Source organism: Puma concolor, chromosome D4 (genome assembly GCF_028749965.1).
Source record: "Puma concolor isolate L17-30 chromosome D4, mPumCon1.1.hap2, whole genome shotgun sequence".
In the NCBI taxonomy this organism is placed as follows: Eukaryota; Metazoa; Chordata; class Mammalia; order Carnivora; family Felidae; genus Puma; species Puma concolor.
The window spans coordinates 92,098,910-92,116,403 of NC_141679.1; the positions used below are offsets into that span (position 1 = coordinate 92,098,910).

General features: G+C 60.6%; 2 protein-coding genes across 3 annotated transcripts; one reads left to right on the top strand and one right to left on the bottom strand.

Annotated features, from left to right (window-relative positions):
- The first annotated feature begins 9 nt into the window (after window positions 1-9).
- SURF2 (surfeit 2) lies at window positions 10-4,620 on the top strand. Of its 2 annotated transcripts, XR_015243175.1 has the most exons (7): window positions 10-160; window positions 246-400; window positions 1,074-1,177; window positions 3,086-3,277; window positions 3,459-3,625; window positions 4,031-4,221; window positions 4,316-4,620. XR_015243175.1 is itself a non-coding variant. In XM_025924084.2 (6 exons), the coding sequence occupies exons 1-6, from the start codon at window positions 83-85 to the stop codon at window positions 4,109-4,111; spliced, it is 777 nt and encodes a 258-aa protein (XP_025779869.1). In that variant the 5' UTR covers window positions 10-82; the 3' UTR covers window positions 4,112-4,620. The 2 variants fall into 2 exon arrangements, 1 of the variants encoding a protein (XP_025779869.1); XM_025924084.2 differs by having other exon boundaries at window positions 4,031-4,620.
- SURF4 (surfeit 4) lies at window positions 4,476-17,144 on the bottom strand. Its single transcript, XM_086684440.1, has 6 exons — window positions 16,941-17,144; window positions 9,639-9,825; window positions 8,873-8,949; window positions 8,228-8,271; window positions 7,528-7,714; window positions 4,476-6,842 (listed from the first exon to the last, which is right to left on the bottom strand). The coding sequence occupies exons 1-6, from the start codon at window positions 16,986-16,988 to the stop codon at window positions 6,576-6,578; spliced, it is 810 nt and encodes a 269-aa protein (XP_086540566.1). The 5' UTR covers window positions 16,989-17,144; the 3' UTR covers window positions 4,476-6,575.
- Between the last annotated feature and the right edge of the window lie 350 nt (window positions 17,145-17,494).

The window sequence follows — 17,494 nt, forward strand, 5'->3', positions numbered from 1 at the left end:
GCTTCCGGGGCGCCGCCGAGCCCCGCCCCCGTCCCACGTGGTGCGAGCGGCGCCGACTTCCAGCCCCGAGGGCGGCCGAGCCATGAGCGAGCCGCCGGCCGAAGTGCTCGCCTTCCTCCGCGATCACCCGAGTCTGCGGCTGGAGCCCGGCGCCGCTAAGGTCCGCGGGGCCGGAGGAGGAGGTGCGGACCTGCTCGGGCGGCCCCCGCACCCCCTGACCCTCTCGCCCGCCCTCCGCCCCGCAGGTGAAATGCGCTCTCACCGGCCACGAGTTGCCCTGCCGTCTGCCCGAGCTCCAGGTCTACACCCGCGGCAAGAAGTACCGGCGGCTGGTCAGCGCCTCTCCGGCCTTCGATTACGCGGAGTTCGAGCCGCACATCGTGCCCAGCACCAAGAACCCGTACGTGGGAGGGGGCGCAGGCCGGGTACTGCGGGAGGGGCCCCGAGTGGGGCCAGTTCCCAGCGCTGAGTCTGGCCGCTGCCGCGAGGTGGATTCGGAACCCCGGCCCCTCCCCGCTGGCTGCGCGCTCCTCGAGGGCTTGGCGCCGTCCTTCGTAGGTAGATGTTAGGAGACTGGACATCCGGGTTGCAGGCTAGAGCTCCCCGGTGAGCCCCCTCTCCGTGGTGCGTGTTTGCTTTTTGTAAAGCTGAGGCTTGTCACCTAAGGCTCTGAATGCGGTGAGTTCTACGTATTTAAGGAGAACTTTGGTGTAGCTGAACGTGTACGGTTGACAGCACTAGTTGAAGGGAGGGGGCCGGGGGATGCTCCTGTTCATCTAGGACTTTGCCAAGCCAGGTCTTCACTTGCATTCCCTTGTGCGGGAGCGGATGCTGATGACCAGGTGTGTTCCAGGTAAACACCGAGAGGTCACGGTCCGTCCGGGTCACTGGTTCTCCACCCCCGTTGCGGAGTGGAATTGTTTTCCAGCCTTTAAGAATCTTGATGCCCAGTCTGCTTCAGAGACTTCTTTGCCAGACTCTGGGAATGATTCCAAGATGCAGCCGTGGTTGGAGAGCCACTGGTCCAGACCCTTGTGAACATCCCTGCCAGCCCACGTTTGCCTGTCCCCTAGGCACCAGCTGTTCTGCAGACTCACCCTGCGGCACATCAACAAGGTCCCCGAGCATGTGCTGAGGCACACCCAGGGCCAGCGGTACCAGAGAGCTCTGCGTGAATGTAAGTAGCCGTGGGCGGACGCAGCCTGCCTCAGTTTACAAGTATTTCGGGTGCATGCCTGCTCTTCTCCAGGACCAGTGCCCTCGAGGGCAGAAGTGGTGTCTCAGTCAGCTTTTGGCAGTAGCTGGCGGTGCGCCCGGCCCAGCCCAGGGGAGGGGTGGTGGCGGAGACTGCGATAAAGCAGGCAGTGGGCCCCGACGTAACTGTGAGTGCTGTGGCTGTGGCGGTCTTGTGCCGAGGAGGGCTGCCTAATGCGGAGGCCCTGGGGAGGCGGGGTTTCTGGGCTGAGGCTTTAGGGACATAGCAAGTAGAGGCGAGAGCGCTCCCGTTAGAGGAAGGATTCCGGCAAGGTTAGGGGCGGAAAAACACTTGGTTGTGGGAGGTCCTGAAGGACGGCCACTGTGACACCACGCAAGGTGGGGTCGGGGTCAGCAAGGTAGGTGGGACAAGGACACAGGGGGTCTTGGAGGCCACAAAGGACTGAAGCAGGGACTGGCAGTCACTGTGTGCGTCAGGGTCACTGTGGCCCTTGAGGGCGGGGGTGGGGGATGGGAAGGAGTGGAGCAGGGGACCCTTGGCGGCCGTGCAGCCAGCTGAAGGGGACGGTGGCCGGGGCTACAGGTGCTGGCAGGGAAGACGTGGACAGATTGCAGCTGTTCTGTGGGTAGAATCAGTAGGTGAGGGAGAGGAAGAAGTCAGCTGTGACTCCCGGATTCCTGGCCCGAGAACCGGGGTGCTTACGAGAGTGGCATCTGAGTCGCGGGCTTTGTGGGGAAATGAAGCGTTCTCTTCAACGTGTGTCAGGGAAGGTGGCTGTTGAAGACACGGGCCAGTGCTCAGATGATGCACACCACTGACACTGAGTGGCGTTTGCGTCCACAGAGCTGCGGAAGAGGGGACACGAAGAGCCCCAGGAGGGGGAGAAGCAGGCGGGGTGGTGTCGGGACGGAGGTGTCAAGGAGGAAATGGTAGACGCTTCTCAGATGCTCCTGAAGGGAAGGTGGGGACAGAGCCGGCGGGAGCCCCACGGGGAAGAGAGGGCCAGGTGGGGCAGAGCCAGTGGGTCTGGGTATGGAGAGAGAGGCGAGATGACGGAGAGAACTCTGAAGGCTGTGTTTCCCCAAGAAGAAATGAGGCCCAGTCTTCGCCCACGGGCAAAAGTGAAGGACCCGTGAAGGGTCCCACGTTGGCACAGAGCCTGGGGGCTGCTGGGTGTGGGTGGGAAGAGAGGGACTGGGTTTTCCCCAGTAAGAGAGTCATCCTGATGCTGGAGCGCGTGGCTCACGGGACCAGCGGCCGAGAGGAGCCAGAGCCCGGCAGCTGGGGAATCTGGCCGGGGGTTCTGAGAGGGGACGCCAGGTGTAGGGTCCGCTGGCCCCGAGGCCGTGTGGGGCCACAGAGCGAGTGGCAGAGATGAGGCAGGAGAGAAGAGCCTGGCGGTGGGGGACATCAGAGGCCAGGGCCCGGTCCCCTCCCCCTCCTCCCTGAGACAGGAGAGCGCCGCCCACAGAGGGCCACCTTCAACAGCCAGGCCCCTTAGTGCCACCCCGCTCCTCATCGGGGCTTGGTCTGTGTCCGCCACGCCGGGCGTCCGGCCTCCCCAAGGCCTCTGTACACAAGACGGTGTGGAGGCCTCGTTGCGGCCCCCCCACCTCCTCCGGGCAGGGTCAGCAGCGTCCAAGCTTCCGCTCTCGCCCAGGCTGGGGCCCGGCACAGCTCTGCGTCTGCTCACGCCTCGCCCGCGCCCCCACCGGCCTCCCCTCCTCTCCTCGGAGCTGAGCCAGGGCACCTCCCGCCACCACATTTTACCCAGCAGACCGGGGGGGGGGGGGGGTCGGGGGCCCAGTGGAGCTGGTCTCTGCTCTGGAGGACAGGGGGGCAGACACGGCGTGCCGGCCCGTCTCCCAGATGAAAGGTGTCAGAAGCAGGGCGCGGAGTATGTGGCCGCCTGCCTCCTGCACAGGAGGAGGAGGAGGAGGGAGGACCAGGTGGACGGCGCCGGGCCGCCTCGCCGGGGAGAAGCCTTCTGGGAACCTTCGTCCGGTGAGGACGGCGCAGCTGCAAGTGACAGTGATGACAGCATGACAGACCTGTACCCGCGTGAGTGGGACCGGCCCCCCTGCCCCCGGACGTCCAGTGTGTCCTGAGCCTGCAGCCAGCAGGCTCCAGCCTCCTTCCCTCCCACATCGTGTGCTCGGGCCCTCAGTCCCGGCTGCGCCCCCTCAGCCCCGCGCAGACGGTGACCCGGACCTAAAACTGCCCATCCCTCCGTCCCTCTCAGCCGAGGTGTTCACCAGAAAGGACCCGGGAGGGACTGAACACGGGGACGGCACTGAGGACTTTCTGACCGAGGGGGAGGACGAGAGGCCAAGGGGCCTGACAGAGACGGGCCCTGGGGGCGGAGAAGAGACGCGAGGGGACCAGGAGCCGGTCCTCAAACGCCGGAAGGTGAGTGGCAGCTTCCCCTGCCGACAGTTCTCCGTTTGCTTACGAAACCTGTTTAAAGAACCTTTCTGTGGCAGATAAAATGCCAAGCTAACGTTTCGGGAGTAAACTAGAATCCGAGGCTGCTTTGGCCTGATGGGGCCAGGGGCTGCCGCACAGACGCTGGGCTCTGCAGCCCGTCCGAGGGGACTCCGGGGTGCACGCCGCAGGGGCCCCGTGGGAGGGCCTCATTAGGCCGTGGCCAAGGTTCCGTCACCCTCGGGTCTACAGGAGATCGAGAGCTCGCTGGGGGCGGGGGGGGGGGGGCATTTCAGGGAAGCCACGGGTAGACAGCTGGCCTGACTCGGGGGTGCCCCTCCGAGAGGACAGGGATGGCTCACTAACCGGAGCTCCGTGTTCGTGTTCCAGAGGCAGTTGGGCTCAGCGAAGAAGTTCAGACATCACCACCGTAAACCCAAGAGCTTCAGCTCTTTTAAACAGTCAGGTTAATAAACGGCTGCCAGAGAAAAGCACATGTGGAAAGCTTTTCCGGAGTCCTTCAGGTCCTCGAGCCCGGGTCCTCTTCAAGCCGCCTGCTGTGCGCCCTCTCAGCCGATGGGGTGGGTGTCTCAGGGTCCCCTCCATCCGCTCACATATGCTGTCCCCAGGAGTCTGTGCCACTGGCATCAGGGCCACCTTACCCCCCATCCCCAGGAAGCAGCCCCCAGGGACCCCGAGGGAAGCATTCTCTCCGGACGTGGCTTCTCAGCGGGCCTCGGCGAAGCCTAGAGGGTTCGGCTGGCTCGCTGGGCATCCGAGGAGAGGCCTGGTCAGGCCCCACCCCAGCTGGACAACACCAGAGGATCACGCCGCATACAACAAATGCCATTATTTATTTTGATGTTTCCAAAAATCAAAACGTTTCCAAACACAACTAAGATATAAAATACAGCATAAAATGAGATTTATACCTATTTCCCACATAAAGCCAAAAAATTGTCAGAAATGGTTTTGCCGAAGCCAACTGGTAGATGGTATTTTTCTCTCCTTCCTGCAAAGGCATCTACCCCCGTCCCAGGCACGAGCCCACCGAGGGCCAGGGGAGGCCCAAGCAACCTCCTCCAGCATTGAGGGTGCCCTCTGACCGCACCCCTTGGCCTCCTGGGGTCAGACCGTTCCTGCAAACCAACAGAGGTGTTGGAACTGTCAAAGGTGTCCCGGAGGGACGGACGTGGCTGAGTGTCATCTGATGGGACTGCGGTGCTGTGCTGACGGGAAAGGGGGTGGACCGAGAGGTGGCCCCGAGGTGGACGCACGGAGTCAGAAACCACCCCGTGCGGCGAGCATCCGGGTGGCCAAGTAGAAAAGCCCTCTCCATCTGTTGCTTTTCCAAGGCCGGAGGCGTTTGCAAATGGGCGGGCGTTGGGAACATCTGGGGCTGAGGTGTGGGCGTGAGGTGGGGTATTGAGAGGGGTGCCATTGCTCCCGTCAGGTCTGGCGGGTCCAGGCTGCAGAGCCAAGTAAGGCTCTAGGAGCACTGGGAGGCAAAAGTGGGGCAGCTTCCCCGCCCCATGCTGGCTCTGGTCTGGCTGGTAAATGTGGATCCTGGTTCGGGACTGGCCCCGGCATCCCTAGGGATGCCCTCAGGCTTGCACATCTAGCCATGAACCAGGAAAAAAGAGACCAGCTTCAGGCAGTCCTCGTTCTAGCTTGGTCAGCCTGCCACCCCCCCCCCCCCCCGAGGGTCTGGGGGAGGCACAGACGAGTCCAACTCTCCCCTCGTGGCAATCGCTACAGCGTGGACGAGTGGAGAAGAGCCAACAGGCGCGTGCACCCCCAAGAAGAGAAACGCAGTGTAAGGCAATGTTAGAAAACTTTAAATACAGGATTAAGATCCAATCGGTAAGGCATCACAAATCGTAAAAAGTAATTTGGGCTGCATTCAGCGTAGCAAAGACAAATCTGAGCAAGCAACAGCCTTGAGAAAGTGGTAAGTCACGGCTGCGCAGCTTGGGAAAAGTCCCTCCAGCCGAAGGAGAGGCGGGCGGGGCGCTTGGCCAGGTCGGAGCCCACGGGAGCCCACACGAGCCCATAGGAGCCCACGGCGGCAGCCCAGACTCGGTGTGAAGACCGGGGGTGAGGTAACTGGTCTGAGAGCCCGCTTCATCGCTGCCCTGCCCCACGAGGCTGCTGCTCCTCCCACGACCCTCACGGGAGTCAGCGCGCAGGCATATGGCCAGGCCAGGGTCGGGGCGGGGGTCCCCATAGGCTCCAGGTGCACCTGGGGACTTCTAATCCCGCCGGTTCCTGCCCTGAGCCACTGAGGCTCCTGGGGGGTTCCCCTACCCAACGAGCTGCACCAATCGGAGCCGGTTTTGTGCCGAGTGAACGGCAGCCTCGGTGGCCCCTCTGGCACCACTTCGTTCTTTGGGTTTGGGTCCAAATGCCGTTGTTGTCCCTGCGAGCGTTACAATGCGGCACGGGGACAACTCGGAGCCGTGGGCGAGGCTTACGCCCAGGACGTTGACTGTGTGATGTTGGGCAGGGCCATCCCAAATCATTTAGTTTTAGCTAAAAACGTAAACTTAAAAAACAGTAAGAGGGAGACCGCTTTGAAGGATACACAAATGTATCTGCTCACAGTACAGCTTGAAGGCCCCCCACCCACAAAACAGAAACAAAAACGGGAACTGCGGCCACAGCCCAGCAAGCTGCTCGTGGGAAGCCGAGGCCGTGCCTGGGGGAGGGAGGCGCTGTGCCCAGCCAGCCCGCCCCAGTGGTCGGGTACTAGGCTGTGGGTCCAGAGCAGATTTAGCCGCCAAATTTCAGGTGTCTGCAAATAAATTCTCAAAACATCTGTGCCTTTACCAAGGGAGGGAAGGAAAGAGGACACATAAATGCTGGCATTTGGTCGAATCCACCCCGAACCAGTCCTCGATGGCCGCGGGTCCTAGCCAGGCAGGGAAGGGGTCTGTTACCACTCTTTCTTCTTCTCGTCCATGGAGACGCCCCCGGGGCCCAGGGCCACCACAAGGAGCAGGCCTCCGATCACCGACATGGTCTGGAAGAAATCGTACTTCAGGAAGTCATGCATGGGCTTATAGACAGGAATGGTCCAGAAGGCGTTGAAATACACGTTGATGGCAAACAGCCAGACGACAAGAGTCAAAGCAGCCAGCTTGGTTTTAAAACCAATGGCCACTAAAATCATCAGAGCTGTGCCCACAATGTTCTGGAGAATCTGCATAGGTTAGAAGGTAAGAAAAAAAAAAAAAGGTGAGGAAGAAGAGATATTCCAACTGCCCTTGTCACTGCGGTATGTGTCCAGGTGATGTCACACAGGGATGTGCATTCAAGTGAGGAACAAAGAGGGAGGCGCCAGGGGCTTCGGTGAACAGGCTGCAATTTACCAGGACACACTCAGGCCCCGGCCTGCGGGCCCCCAAGCCATCCAGGTAGTCCCCAGTACTTCTTAGGAGCGGGCTCCCCCCTCCCATGGCGCCAGGTGCCCCTCCTGGGAGCTTTTCCCGGCCAGGGCGCCCAGCCAGCTCTAAAGACGGGCATTGTAAAGCTCCCGGGGACGAGACACCCGGCGTGCACACAGCACGCGATAAAGGTACGAGCAGTGGGCAGCTAAAGAACCAAGGGTCTGCAAAGAGCCCGGGTGGACCGCCTGGAAGCCGGCACACAGGATACCAGGACCTCCAGTGAGGTCAGGGAGACTCTAGACTTCCTTTGTCAGCTCCGGGCCCCTAAGAGCTTGCTGGGTGTTTACTCCTTTTAGTAGGATCCGACGTCTGCCTCCTTTAAGCCGACTCCTTCCAACAGCCCCTGGACTAGGCTCCATGCACAGGCGGGAAAGAGAGATCGGGGCCCTTTCTGAAGGACAGAAGCCCAGGTCCACATACGCAGGCAGGAGCGCTTACCGAGAAGAAGCTGGCATCAAAGTGAAGGAGGGTCATGAACATCAAGACCAGCAGAACCCTGCCTCCAAGCTGCATGTACTGTTTGGGAGAGCTCTCGCGCATGGTGGGGACGCCTGCGAACATGCTCTTCCCTTCGGAACGGGATTCCGCCAGGAGCAGCAACAGGCCTCCTCCCAGGGCCAGATTCCTGAGGACAGAAACGCCAGCTGAGTTGCCGGGGCTCGGCAGGCACTACGCACGCCCGTCAGACCAGGTCGGGAGACCTCGGCGGGAGCACAGGAAGGGAGGGCCCTTAGGTCCCTCTCTCTAAACCGTGCCGGACCGGCCGGGTGTGAGTCCACAGGACTCACAGCCGCTCCACGGCTGAAGACAGATGGGTCTGTTCCGCCCAACAGTGACATTAACCTGAACACACTCGGAACCTGGCCCGGCCTTGGCCCTGCTGTTGACCAGCTGGGTCCCTGTGAGCAAATGCTGCCATTCCGGCCCTCCTTCCCTCCCTCATGAACAGGGGGTTGGGAGGGACAGCTTCATTCTCACCTGTGTCCCGGGGTGCGGGTGGGGGGTTGTTGGGGGAGGGAGCCTCTGCCAACACCTCCTACAGACTCCAAGTGCTTGGACCCCAAGAAGTTCACTCCCGACTGCTAGTTACTGAGTCGACAGACATGAAAAGCAAGCTCAGCATGTGGAGCGCACGTACCTCATCAAAAACTTCAAGTCCCACAGGATGCTGTAGGCGATCGTCTGAAGGGAACAGAGAAGAGACAGAAACTTGAGTCTCACGTTTCCAAACGCACTGGGACTTCTTGAGAACAGCAGTAGGCAATCTCTCCCACAGAAGCGTAAACATAAGGTGCACGGGACAGTTTAGGAGCCCAGGACAGCTCCGAGTTCAACCACAGGCTCAGCATTTCTCGAGCTGTGCTGACCACCCCAGGCCCGCGTAACGAGCACCGTTCCCTGGGAGCACCCAGCCCGCAAGGTGCCGGCACGGCGCCCGGGAGCTCTGGTCCAGGTGCACACAGCTCATGTGGCCAGCTGGGTGTTCACGAGGTAAAACGATAAGACAAGTGTCCTGGCTGCAGCCAACCCTGTCATTTGTCCCCATCAGAGGAAACTCGGGAAGGTGGCAAAGAGGTGGGCGCCCAGAGCTTGGCACCTTTTCAGGGGCCCCATCCTCTCCAGCTCTCCTGAGCCTGCACTCGGGAAAATCCAGTGTTTTCTCAGGAAAGAAAAGGAGACCCAGGCAGAGACACAAGTGGGTGAAGCCGCATCCTCAGAGACGCCTTTGCGGAAGCTATGCCCCAAGCACGGCAAGGAAGAGAAGAGACCCAGCCCCGCGTACCTGCAGCGCTATGATTCCAAAGAGCCCAAAGCAGGCGTACTGCACGAAGTTCCTGCTCAACACCAGGATGCAGCCGGCTGGAAAGGAGAAGGGCCAGGCTCAGGGGGCCGCGGGCGAGTTCCGGGCGAGGGCCGCCGCCACGGCACCTGGCGCCCTCACCTGAGCCCTGCGCAGTTGGTGGCCCAGCCACGCGCCCCGAGAAAAGAGCAACTCCTGGGAGAATTCATCGTAGACACGGACCACACACGAGTCAACGGGACCTTACTTATCGAAGATACCGTTCTAGAAAACGGATCCCTTGCTCCAGGGAATGGGCCGTTTTCCGGAGCAGGCGGTGCAGTGGAAACTGCCGTGGGAGCTACAGGACGGACTGAGAAGCGCAGGCCCCTTTCCGGCCCCAAAATGTACAGGGAGGGGGGCTGCCGCCAGCAGACAGCAGCCGGGGAGCAGAAGATCTGTGGCCCACGTGAATCCGGCCACCGATTCATCCTTTCTGACACCCTGCGTTTCCCCTGCTCTGGCTCCCCTCCGGCCCACCCGGGTCACCCAGTCTCCCCCGCGTCCCGGTCCAGGCGCTTAGAGCGGGGCCCGTGTCATCGGTCTTCAGTGAGCACAGCACCCACCCGAAGGCCCACAGAACCAACGCCCAGGCCCGGCCCACCCGCCAGGGAGGGGGAAAGGGCCGGCAACGGCCGGCCCGGGAGCCCCTCGAGTGACCTGCCGTCCCCGCCCACAAGGTAAGCCAGCGAGTATCAGGGCCACTCACTCAGCTGTCCCAGCAGGTTGAGGAGCACAAAGGCGGAGGCCAGCGCGTAGCCGCAGCCCCACGTCGTGTCGATGTAGTCACGCTGCTCGCCCCACTGGAACCACATGCGGACGCCGTCCTCCAGGAACGTGCTGATCAGGCAGAGGCGCGCCACGTGGGGCAGGTACTGCTTCGTGACCCGGAGGAACTGCGGGCCACAGAGACCCGGCTGAGGGCTGCGGGACCCTCAGGGCCGCTCCCCGCGCTGCCCTGTGTGTCTCTGCGCCCGCCTGTCCCGTCAGGCTCGGACCCCCAGGGCGACAGCCTCCGCCCTGTCAGCACAGGCGTGCAGGCGCCAACTACGGTCACCCAACGAGGGGCCCACGCGAGGCACACCGTGCAGACGCTCGGGCGAGGGCCCTGGCGGATCAGGATCACCCCGATGAGGCCCTGCCGGCTCACCCGCGGTCTCCCCTCCCGTGCGCCCCGGCATTTGCACTGAGTCGTCTTTATCCTAGGCCGACCGGCACCAAAGGGGGGCGCGCGGCACCCCTGGCCTCTACCCACCAGATGTCATCGGCCGCCCCCCTCCAGCTGTGACGGCCAAAAACGCCTCCAGACACTGCCACAGAACCGCGCCCACTCCCTCGAGACCCTCTCGTTTCACAAGTGGGCAGACTGCACCCCACAGGGGAAAGGGGCTTCCTGAGAGCTGCACGGACCCGAGACAGCCCGCTGAGGCTTGGCCTGCCAGTCACACACGGTCACACACGGCTAAGCCTTGGCCTCCCAACACCCCCAATGGTGCTCAGACCCACTCTAGATGGAAGAGGGCGGAGCACGCTCTGAAGAAGACAGTCCACTTAGGGGACAGCCAGGGTCCCAGTACTGGAGGGCCTCACGGTAGACCAACGGTAAGTTCATGTGTCTACGCTTATCCCAAACCTCCGAGCAGTAAGAGAAGAGGCCAGGCTCTGGCAGCCGCGTGCACACCCCCAGTCCCTCCCAGAGTCCTGGACTGGAGAGGGTGGGATGGGCAGCGGTGAGCACACACATGGAACTGGTGTGGCTAATGGCTAGAAGGCTCTGGAGTCTTTTACAAAGACATGCTAACAAATGGACGCACAACTGTCTCAACAGCAGTGAAGGGTCCAGTTCGGAAAATCACTGGTGAGCACCAAAGGGAGAGAAAGCACATTTAGAACTTCCTCCTGCTCCGTGCGAAGTGTGCCGTTAACGACGGCGTGGTTATGAAACATATATCGGGTGGAGACACAAATGTCACTCGGGTGCCCTGCAGCCACTTTCTCTTTCCCACCGTCCAAGCTAAATGCAAAGGGAAGGAAACCCTACAGCACACGGTAAGAGCAGGCTCTCCGGGAAGTCCGCCCACAGAAGTGACGAGTCAGGCAGCCGAGTCTAAAGGGCACCTGTGGGCCTGGCCCCCGCAAAGGGACAGTCAAATGAACATCACTGCCCCTCTCAGGGCTGGCGAAACCTTACTGGGACCAGCTAAGGTGTGTCTGAAGAGTCTGTTAATTATTGGCGTTTTTGAAAAGTTGCTTTCAAGTCCTAGAAACAGCTGATGCTCTCGGCCGCAAGTAACAAGCCTCTGGCTGTTGAGATCAACCTCCAGTTTGTCGACTTGGGCTCAGTCAGCAGAGAAGCCTCGCCTCCCCTCCCCTCCCCTCCCCTCCGCTGGGCCATGGCAGCCGGGCACTTGTGGGAGGGAGGGAGAGTGGGGAGAAAGCCCTTATAAGCCAGGTGTCCTTTCTCTCCAAATCTCCCGAGCTTGACTGAGCCCCAAGGTGGCGATTCTGTACACGCCTGCTCAGCCCTTGACCCTCGCCGAAGCAGGGGCAGAGGTCACAGGGAGAGACCGACGCCTGGACAATGAACCAGGTGGGTCTAAGGTTCTTTCCAACTTGAATAAGCGGAGGAGAAGAGGGAAGAAGAAAGAACCTTAACGCCCCTACAAATTTTGGAGTCTCTGTAAAGCACACACAGGATGTCTGTCCACTCGGGGTACACACCCCCCCCCCCCCGCGTCAGACCGGGAGGTAGAGGGACAGCTGACCACTGGCCCTGCTGCTTCTGCCTCATGGCCCAAATGCTGTCGTGAGCCCCAGGAGGGTCAGCGGTAGAGTCGCTCCTAGTCTAATCCACAGGGACACGACTGGGGCCGCGGCGCAATTCTAGAGGAGGATGACCCCAAAAGGCAGGGGCAGACAGACATGGGACACGTCCTGACCCGCCTCCAAACTGGAGCTGAAAGCTGCCTGCTGTGCTCACCAGTGAGGAGCAAACAAGCCCGGGCCCTTGGCCTTCATTCTAAGCCTCCTCACCATGAAGCACCCCGCTTAACACGCGCTCTGCTCCACAGCCCGGCCCAAGAGACACAGGCAGTGTTTAAGAGCTTCCGTGATGAGTCTGTACGCCTAATTTGAGTGTCTGGGTCAAGAGGATTAAAGAGCAACAGGGAGACTCTCCCTTCCCCGTGAGACAGGCTGAGGAGACAGACAGCTCTGTGCTTTGGGGGGGTGGGGGGGGGAGCCAAAATTCAGGTTATTTCCAAGTTGGATGTGGTTCAGGCTACGGGTCGGCTGTATTTTGCAAGCCAGGCTGCTCCAGAACCTCTTTAAACCAGCCAGCCTCTAATAAGCACCTGTTTGGACTCAACAGGAAAGAAAAAAAACTGTTTCAACACGAGGCCAGACCCAATTTTACTCGGATTCTCCGAATGCGTGCTGGTTACGGCGGTTCAGACTCGGCCACTGAATCCACGTCAGGCGTCTGGGGACCGCATCCTCCTGGCACAACAGAGAAGAGCCCCTGAAGCAGGCATCCAGGCAGCACGCGGGAGCCCGGGAGCAGTCCCCTGTCCCGTGCTTGTGCAACGGGTCCTGCGGGCCAGGGGCTGGGTGATGCCCGCTGGGGACACGGAGACCCACGACGGCCACACCTGGGACAGAATCGTGGAGGGAAAGCCGGAAGCGGGTAGCAAGCAGGGGCAGGCCAGGCCACAGGAGAGGACGGTTAGCCTGCGTGGGGCAGGCTTTTCACTGGAACCTCCAAGAAGCTCACCGTCAAGCAGGGTGCGGTTCACAAGCGATGACAGGACCTGGGTGACTTATGAAATACGGAAAGTTGGGATTTATTTACGAAGGGCTATGATTTTGATTTTAGAGGGGGTTTAAGAAACCTAACTCTGAGAATAGTGATCATGTCACAGAGCCACCTGCAGCTCTCACATGACACAGAAAAGCTACTTTCTCTGAGTACTGAGGACAGAAGGGACTTGAGGAAAGCTGTCTGCAATTCTTGGTTGGGAACTCTGAGGAAGCAAAAAAGGGCATGAGACCATCTGGTCGCAGGGACTGGGGCTGCCCTTCTCAAGGGCCACTTCAAGCCTCCACATCCCAGAAGACTATAACTTGTGGCCAGACGGCCTCCCTCACATCAGGCTGAGTCAGGGCCAGAGCAAGAGTTCGATGACTCACACATGGGCATTCACCATGACCCCAGAACTCCCCCGGCAGGTCTCCCGGGGTGCTGCTGTGTGGGTTCACGCTGCACCTCCGAGTACAGGAACAAGCGTCAACTGGTCCTGGAGATGGCCTGGCTTCCGTACCAGAAATCCACGTGACTAAGAGCCTAACCATAGGAGAGGAGCAACAAATCCCATGGAGGAGAACACAGCTGTGCCTCACTTTCCAGAAGCCTTGCTGACCAGTGCCCCCCGTGTCTCCACCCCGCTCCCCGGAAGAGGCGGGATGGCTCTTCTTAGGGCAAGCAGAAAAGAATGCGCCCTCTTTGCCTTCTCTCCTCACTCCTGATGGCGCAAGGCAGGAAGCCCCGGCAGGGAGGGGGACACAGAGCAGAGGAACAGGAAAATGATGCTCAGAACCCATCACTGTTACGAGAGCCCCACTCATACCCAATGGCCGTCCACACACGGTTAATCCAGAGCCCTAACACCCGGGGAGCAGGTGTGCCCGCTCACGTTCTGTCGGGCCATCCGAGCTACCCAACGCTGGACCAGAGGCCCAGGGGAGCTCCTGCGGGCACAGGCTCCCAGGATGGCTCCATCATGCCAAAAGACAGGTAAAAACCCCAAAGGCCACACGGGACAGCAAGGCCCCATGCAGCTTACCTGTCACCCTGGTGACAGATGAGCCGTCAGGCCGAACCCAGTAGGTGCTAATATTCCCATTTACTGGTGCAGATGTGCTTGCAATTACGCTCTGCCGAAGGGCAGCGAGCACCGGCTTCAGGACCCGGACGTAATTTTGGATTGCTGAGTTCGTTAGTCTCTGGCCCCTCCTGACCTGGTCTCAGATGGCTTTCGAATGCCTAGCTCCTGCAGAGGGCACGCTCAGCATTTTCTCTAAGCGCCTGGCCTCCTGGCCGCCAGGGGCAAGGAGCCCGATGCCAGAGATGTAGCTCTGGATGAGCCGGCCAGTCAGAACGAACGGGACAGCTGACCCTGTGCTCTGACCTCTGCGGGCCTCAAGGGGAGGCTGCAGGACAGCCAGGAGGCGAGGAGCCCAGCCTTTGGTACCAAGATGTGGACTCAGAACTTCAGCCTACCTCACTCCATGCAAGACCGCCCTCTCCACACCTGAAGATAGAGGCACTGTGGCCAGCCTCACGCGGTCCAGAGGGTAACACAGTACTAAGCGTGGAGGACCTGGCCCAGAGTTAGTGTCTCTTATCATAACTACTGGGGGACACGCAGGCTTTCTAGGTCCCACTCCAGCAACCTAGATTTTCTGGTTAACACCTGTCACTTGAGTTTTGCTTTCGTTTTCTGAAGACAGGGTTTGAAAAAATGGGTCTGTCGTGTTACTGATCAGTGACTTTGACAATATTCCCCCACGCCCTTCAAATGAGATCATTTTCATTTTAAAAGCCTGGACTCCAGCACTTTTATTATTGGCAGCTTTGTTTGAATATCGTGTGGATAAATGTTAAAGCGGCACCCCAGCCTGGCCAGATTACTATCCACAGGAAGCCGTCACTTGGGCTCTGCACCCTCTACTCTGCCCACGTCCTCCCGCGCCAAGCCTGCCCGGGCAGAAGACGCTCCTGACTTTGGTTTTGGAGAGCATGAGGGCCACTGCCCTCTGAGTCACCCACAAAAGGGCGTGGAGGGGTCTTTTGACGTCCGCTGCCACCACCAAGGTGGGCCCTGGCCCTGAAAAACTGACAGCAGGAGCCCACACTGCCTGACAAGACGCAGCCCTGGGCCACTTTGGGTGTTTGTGATGCAGGCAGTGCCTTTCTCCTCCATTTGTGCCAGAAGAACACCAGGCCTCGGAAGCTCGTAGTATGTGGCACTAGCTTTGAGGTCAGAGTCTGGGGTTCCCCCCGGGGCTGTGCCCCAGGCCAGTTCAGAAGCCCCAGCAGGCCATCTTTCCCACCAGTGACTTAGGTGCAGCCAGACTGTGTGTCTGCCTGAAGGGCCTTTCAGGTTCCAAGATCCTGCTTCTTTGATTTAAACAAAATTCAGGGAGAAAAAGAAGAAAAGATTACATATAGAGATTTTGAGCTTTTTTTTTTCTGTAGGAAAGTTGATCGTTTGATAGTTGGCACCAGGTTGGTTAGAGACATTTTATCTAGATTTGGTTATGAAATGCACTTGCAAAATCAGGGTTCTCCGGACTGAAGAGTGAGTGTGCAGAGCTCTCACGGTCCCCGTGGCTCAAAGGAGCCATCTTCTCAGGGAGTTGCTACTTGGGGAAATGCAATCGGGTCACTAAAACCATTGAAAAATGGACAGGGAAGGCCTACGTGGTTCTTGAGAGCTTACGTGGTTCTTGAGAGCTTCTGATATGAATTGTGTTTATGAAGGATACGATTTTTAAAAGGTCTTTAAACACAATATCATGACCTTAGCAAAAACTATTTTTTCAAATGGACACTTTCCCCGCCCCCCCCCCCCAAGCTGGTTCTCAAATACCAGCTCACAGGAGAGTGGTGCAATGGAAACCCCGCTACCAGACCACACTACAGACGGCACCCCTCAAGGGGAACAAGGGAAGGTCGAGCTCGCCCATGCCGGATCAGAACACACGCATTTGTGTTTCTAACTCACACAAACGCGTACAAGCCTTCCAATAAACCCAAACTTCAGAGTTTCGTTACTCAATACCACCCCCATAAAAATAAAAAATGTAACCTCACTACTTTTAAGTCAGGCAAAAACCACAAACCCGTTAAGTGCACAAGGGAAAGAAATGGCCAGTGCGCCAGACATGGCTCTGCCTGCAGGGATAAGGCTGCTCATCTGTAGACGTAAGGGGACACTTTCACAGCTAAAAGGTACACTAAATAATCAAAGCTTGATGAAGATCGCCAGGAAGCTCCGTCCTTTCCCCTTTCTAGGATCTGATTCTGTCCATCTGGTCTGTGTCAACTGCCTGTTTCAAGAGCTTCCCCGGTGCTCAGAATGCCACCTGTACACTCCGGGAAGAAAAAAAAAAAAAAAAAAAAAAACCCAGGAAGATAGGCTTCCCCTCCTCCCAGGTTTGTGTACTGATAGATACCCATCCAATTCAGTTCCAGGGCAGAGTCCACACAGGGAGGGAAAATGCTGGGAGGGTCAAAGGGACCCCATGAGTCCAACACATCTGGGAAATAGTAACAGAAGAAAGTGCGGTTGCTTTCCGTAGTTGGGGTACATACCAGGGCGCCCCCTTTCCTCTGGGAGGACCCCCAGGCCTCCTTTCTGACCAACCCCGTTCAGGATCACAGCTCCCCACCCCGCCCCCTAAGAGTGCCAGTGAAAGGAGAAGCGTGCAGGGACCACCCCAACAGTTCGATACGGAGAGAACGCTCCCCAGTAGCCAGACTCGGCCCAAACCCGCAGCGCCCCCCAGCCCCCAGGCCTCGGGCTCCCTTCTCGGGACCGGGCGAGGCAGCCCCTCACACCCCTCACCTCCTGGGGCCGGCCAGGCTGGGGGGGGGGGCGGGGAGGGGGGCGGCTCACGACCTGGGTGCCGAAGCACGGGCCCGAGAACCCACCCGGAGCCCTGGCGGGGAGGCGGCGACAAGGGCAGGCCGGGTTTCGGGGAGCCCCGGGTCGGGAAGGCGACGAGCCCCGGAGGGGAATGCCCCGGTTGGGGGAGGGGGCGCGATTCTCCGGCGGGCTCGGGAGGGGTGAGGACGCGGCGCAGACCCAGGGGCGGCCCTCGGGGGCCGGGGGCCCGACTCTGGGAGCGCAGAGGGCTCGGGGCCGAGGCCCGGAGGGGGAGTCGGAGGGGACGCGCGGGAGGGGCCTCGGGGCCGGGGCAGGAGGCCCGGTCGGGCCGCAGGCCGCACCTGGTCGGCGAAGTCCTCGGCCGTGCCCATCAGGTCGTTCTGGCCCATGGCGGCGGCGGGAGGCTTGGCTCGCTCGCTCCCTCGCTCGCTCGCTCGGCGCTCGGCCCGTCGGCGCCCGCGCCCGCTGCGGCCTCCACAGGAAGTGCCCGGCGGCCGGCCTCGCTCCTCGTCCGCGGCTCCAGCGGCTGCCACGTAGGCCAAGCCTTAAAGGGGCCGCGCCGGCGGGCCCGCCCCGACCGCGCCTTAAAGGGGCCGCGCGCCGCCCGCCGCCGCCCCGTCCGCCGCGCTCGAGGCTCCGCCCGCCGCGTTCTGGCGCCGGCAGCCCCGCCCACCGCGCTGGGGCCTCGCCCGCCGCGCCCTGGCCCGGGCAGCCCCGCCCGGCCCCGCCCTCCGCGCTCTCAGGCCCCGCCCGCCACGTTCTCAGGCCCCGCCCGCCGAGCGCTCTCAGGCCACCCGGCTGGAGGGGCGTGTCGGAGCTCCCCCCCCCTCCCCGCCCCCGCCCGCGCGTGCACCGTTCAGGCAGGCGCACCTGGGGCTGAGGGGGCGCCCTCGGG

Coding starts and splice junctions, on each gene's coding strand:
- SURF2 (XM_025924084.2), top strand. CDS start 83: ATGAGCGAGCCGCCGGCCGAAGTGCTCGCCTTCCTCCGCGATCACCCG. Junction 401..1,073: donor GTGCCCAGCACCAAGAACCC/GTACGTGGGAGG, acceptor CCTGTCCCCTAG/GCACCAGCTGTTCTGCAGAC. Junction 1,178..3,085: donor CCAGAGAGCTCTGCGTGAAT/GTAAGTAGCCGT, acceptor CCCGTCTCCCAG/ATGAAAGGTGTCAGAAGCAG.
- SURF4 (XM_086684440.1), bottom strand. CDS start 16,988: ATGGGCCAGAACGACCTGATGGGCACGGCCGAGGACTTCGCCGACCAG. Junction 8,950..9,638: donor CAACCTGCTGGGACAGCTGA/GTGAGTGGCCCT, acceptor TCTCCTTTCCAG/CCGGCTGCATCCTGGTGTTG. Junction 8,272..8,872: donor TTGGAATCATAGCGCTGCAG/GTACGCGGGGCT, acceptor TGTTCCCTTCAG/ACGATCGCCTACAGCATCCT.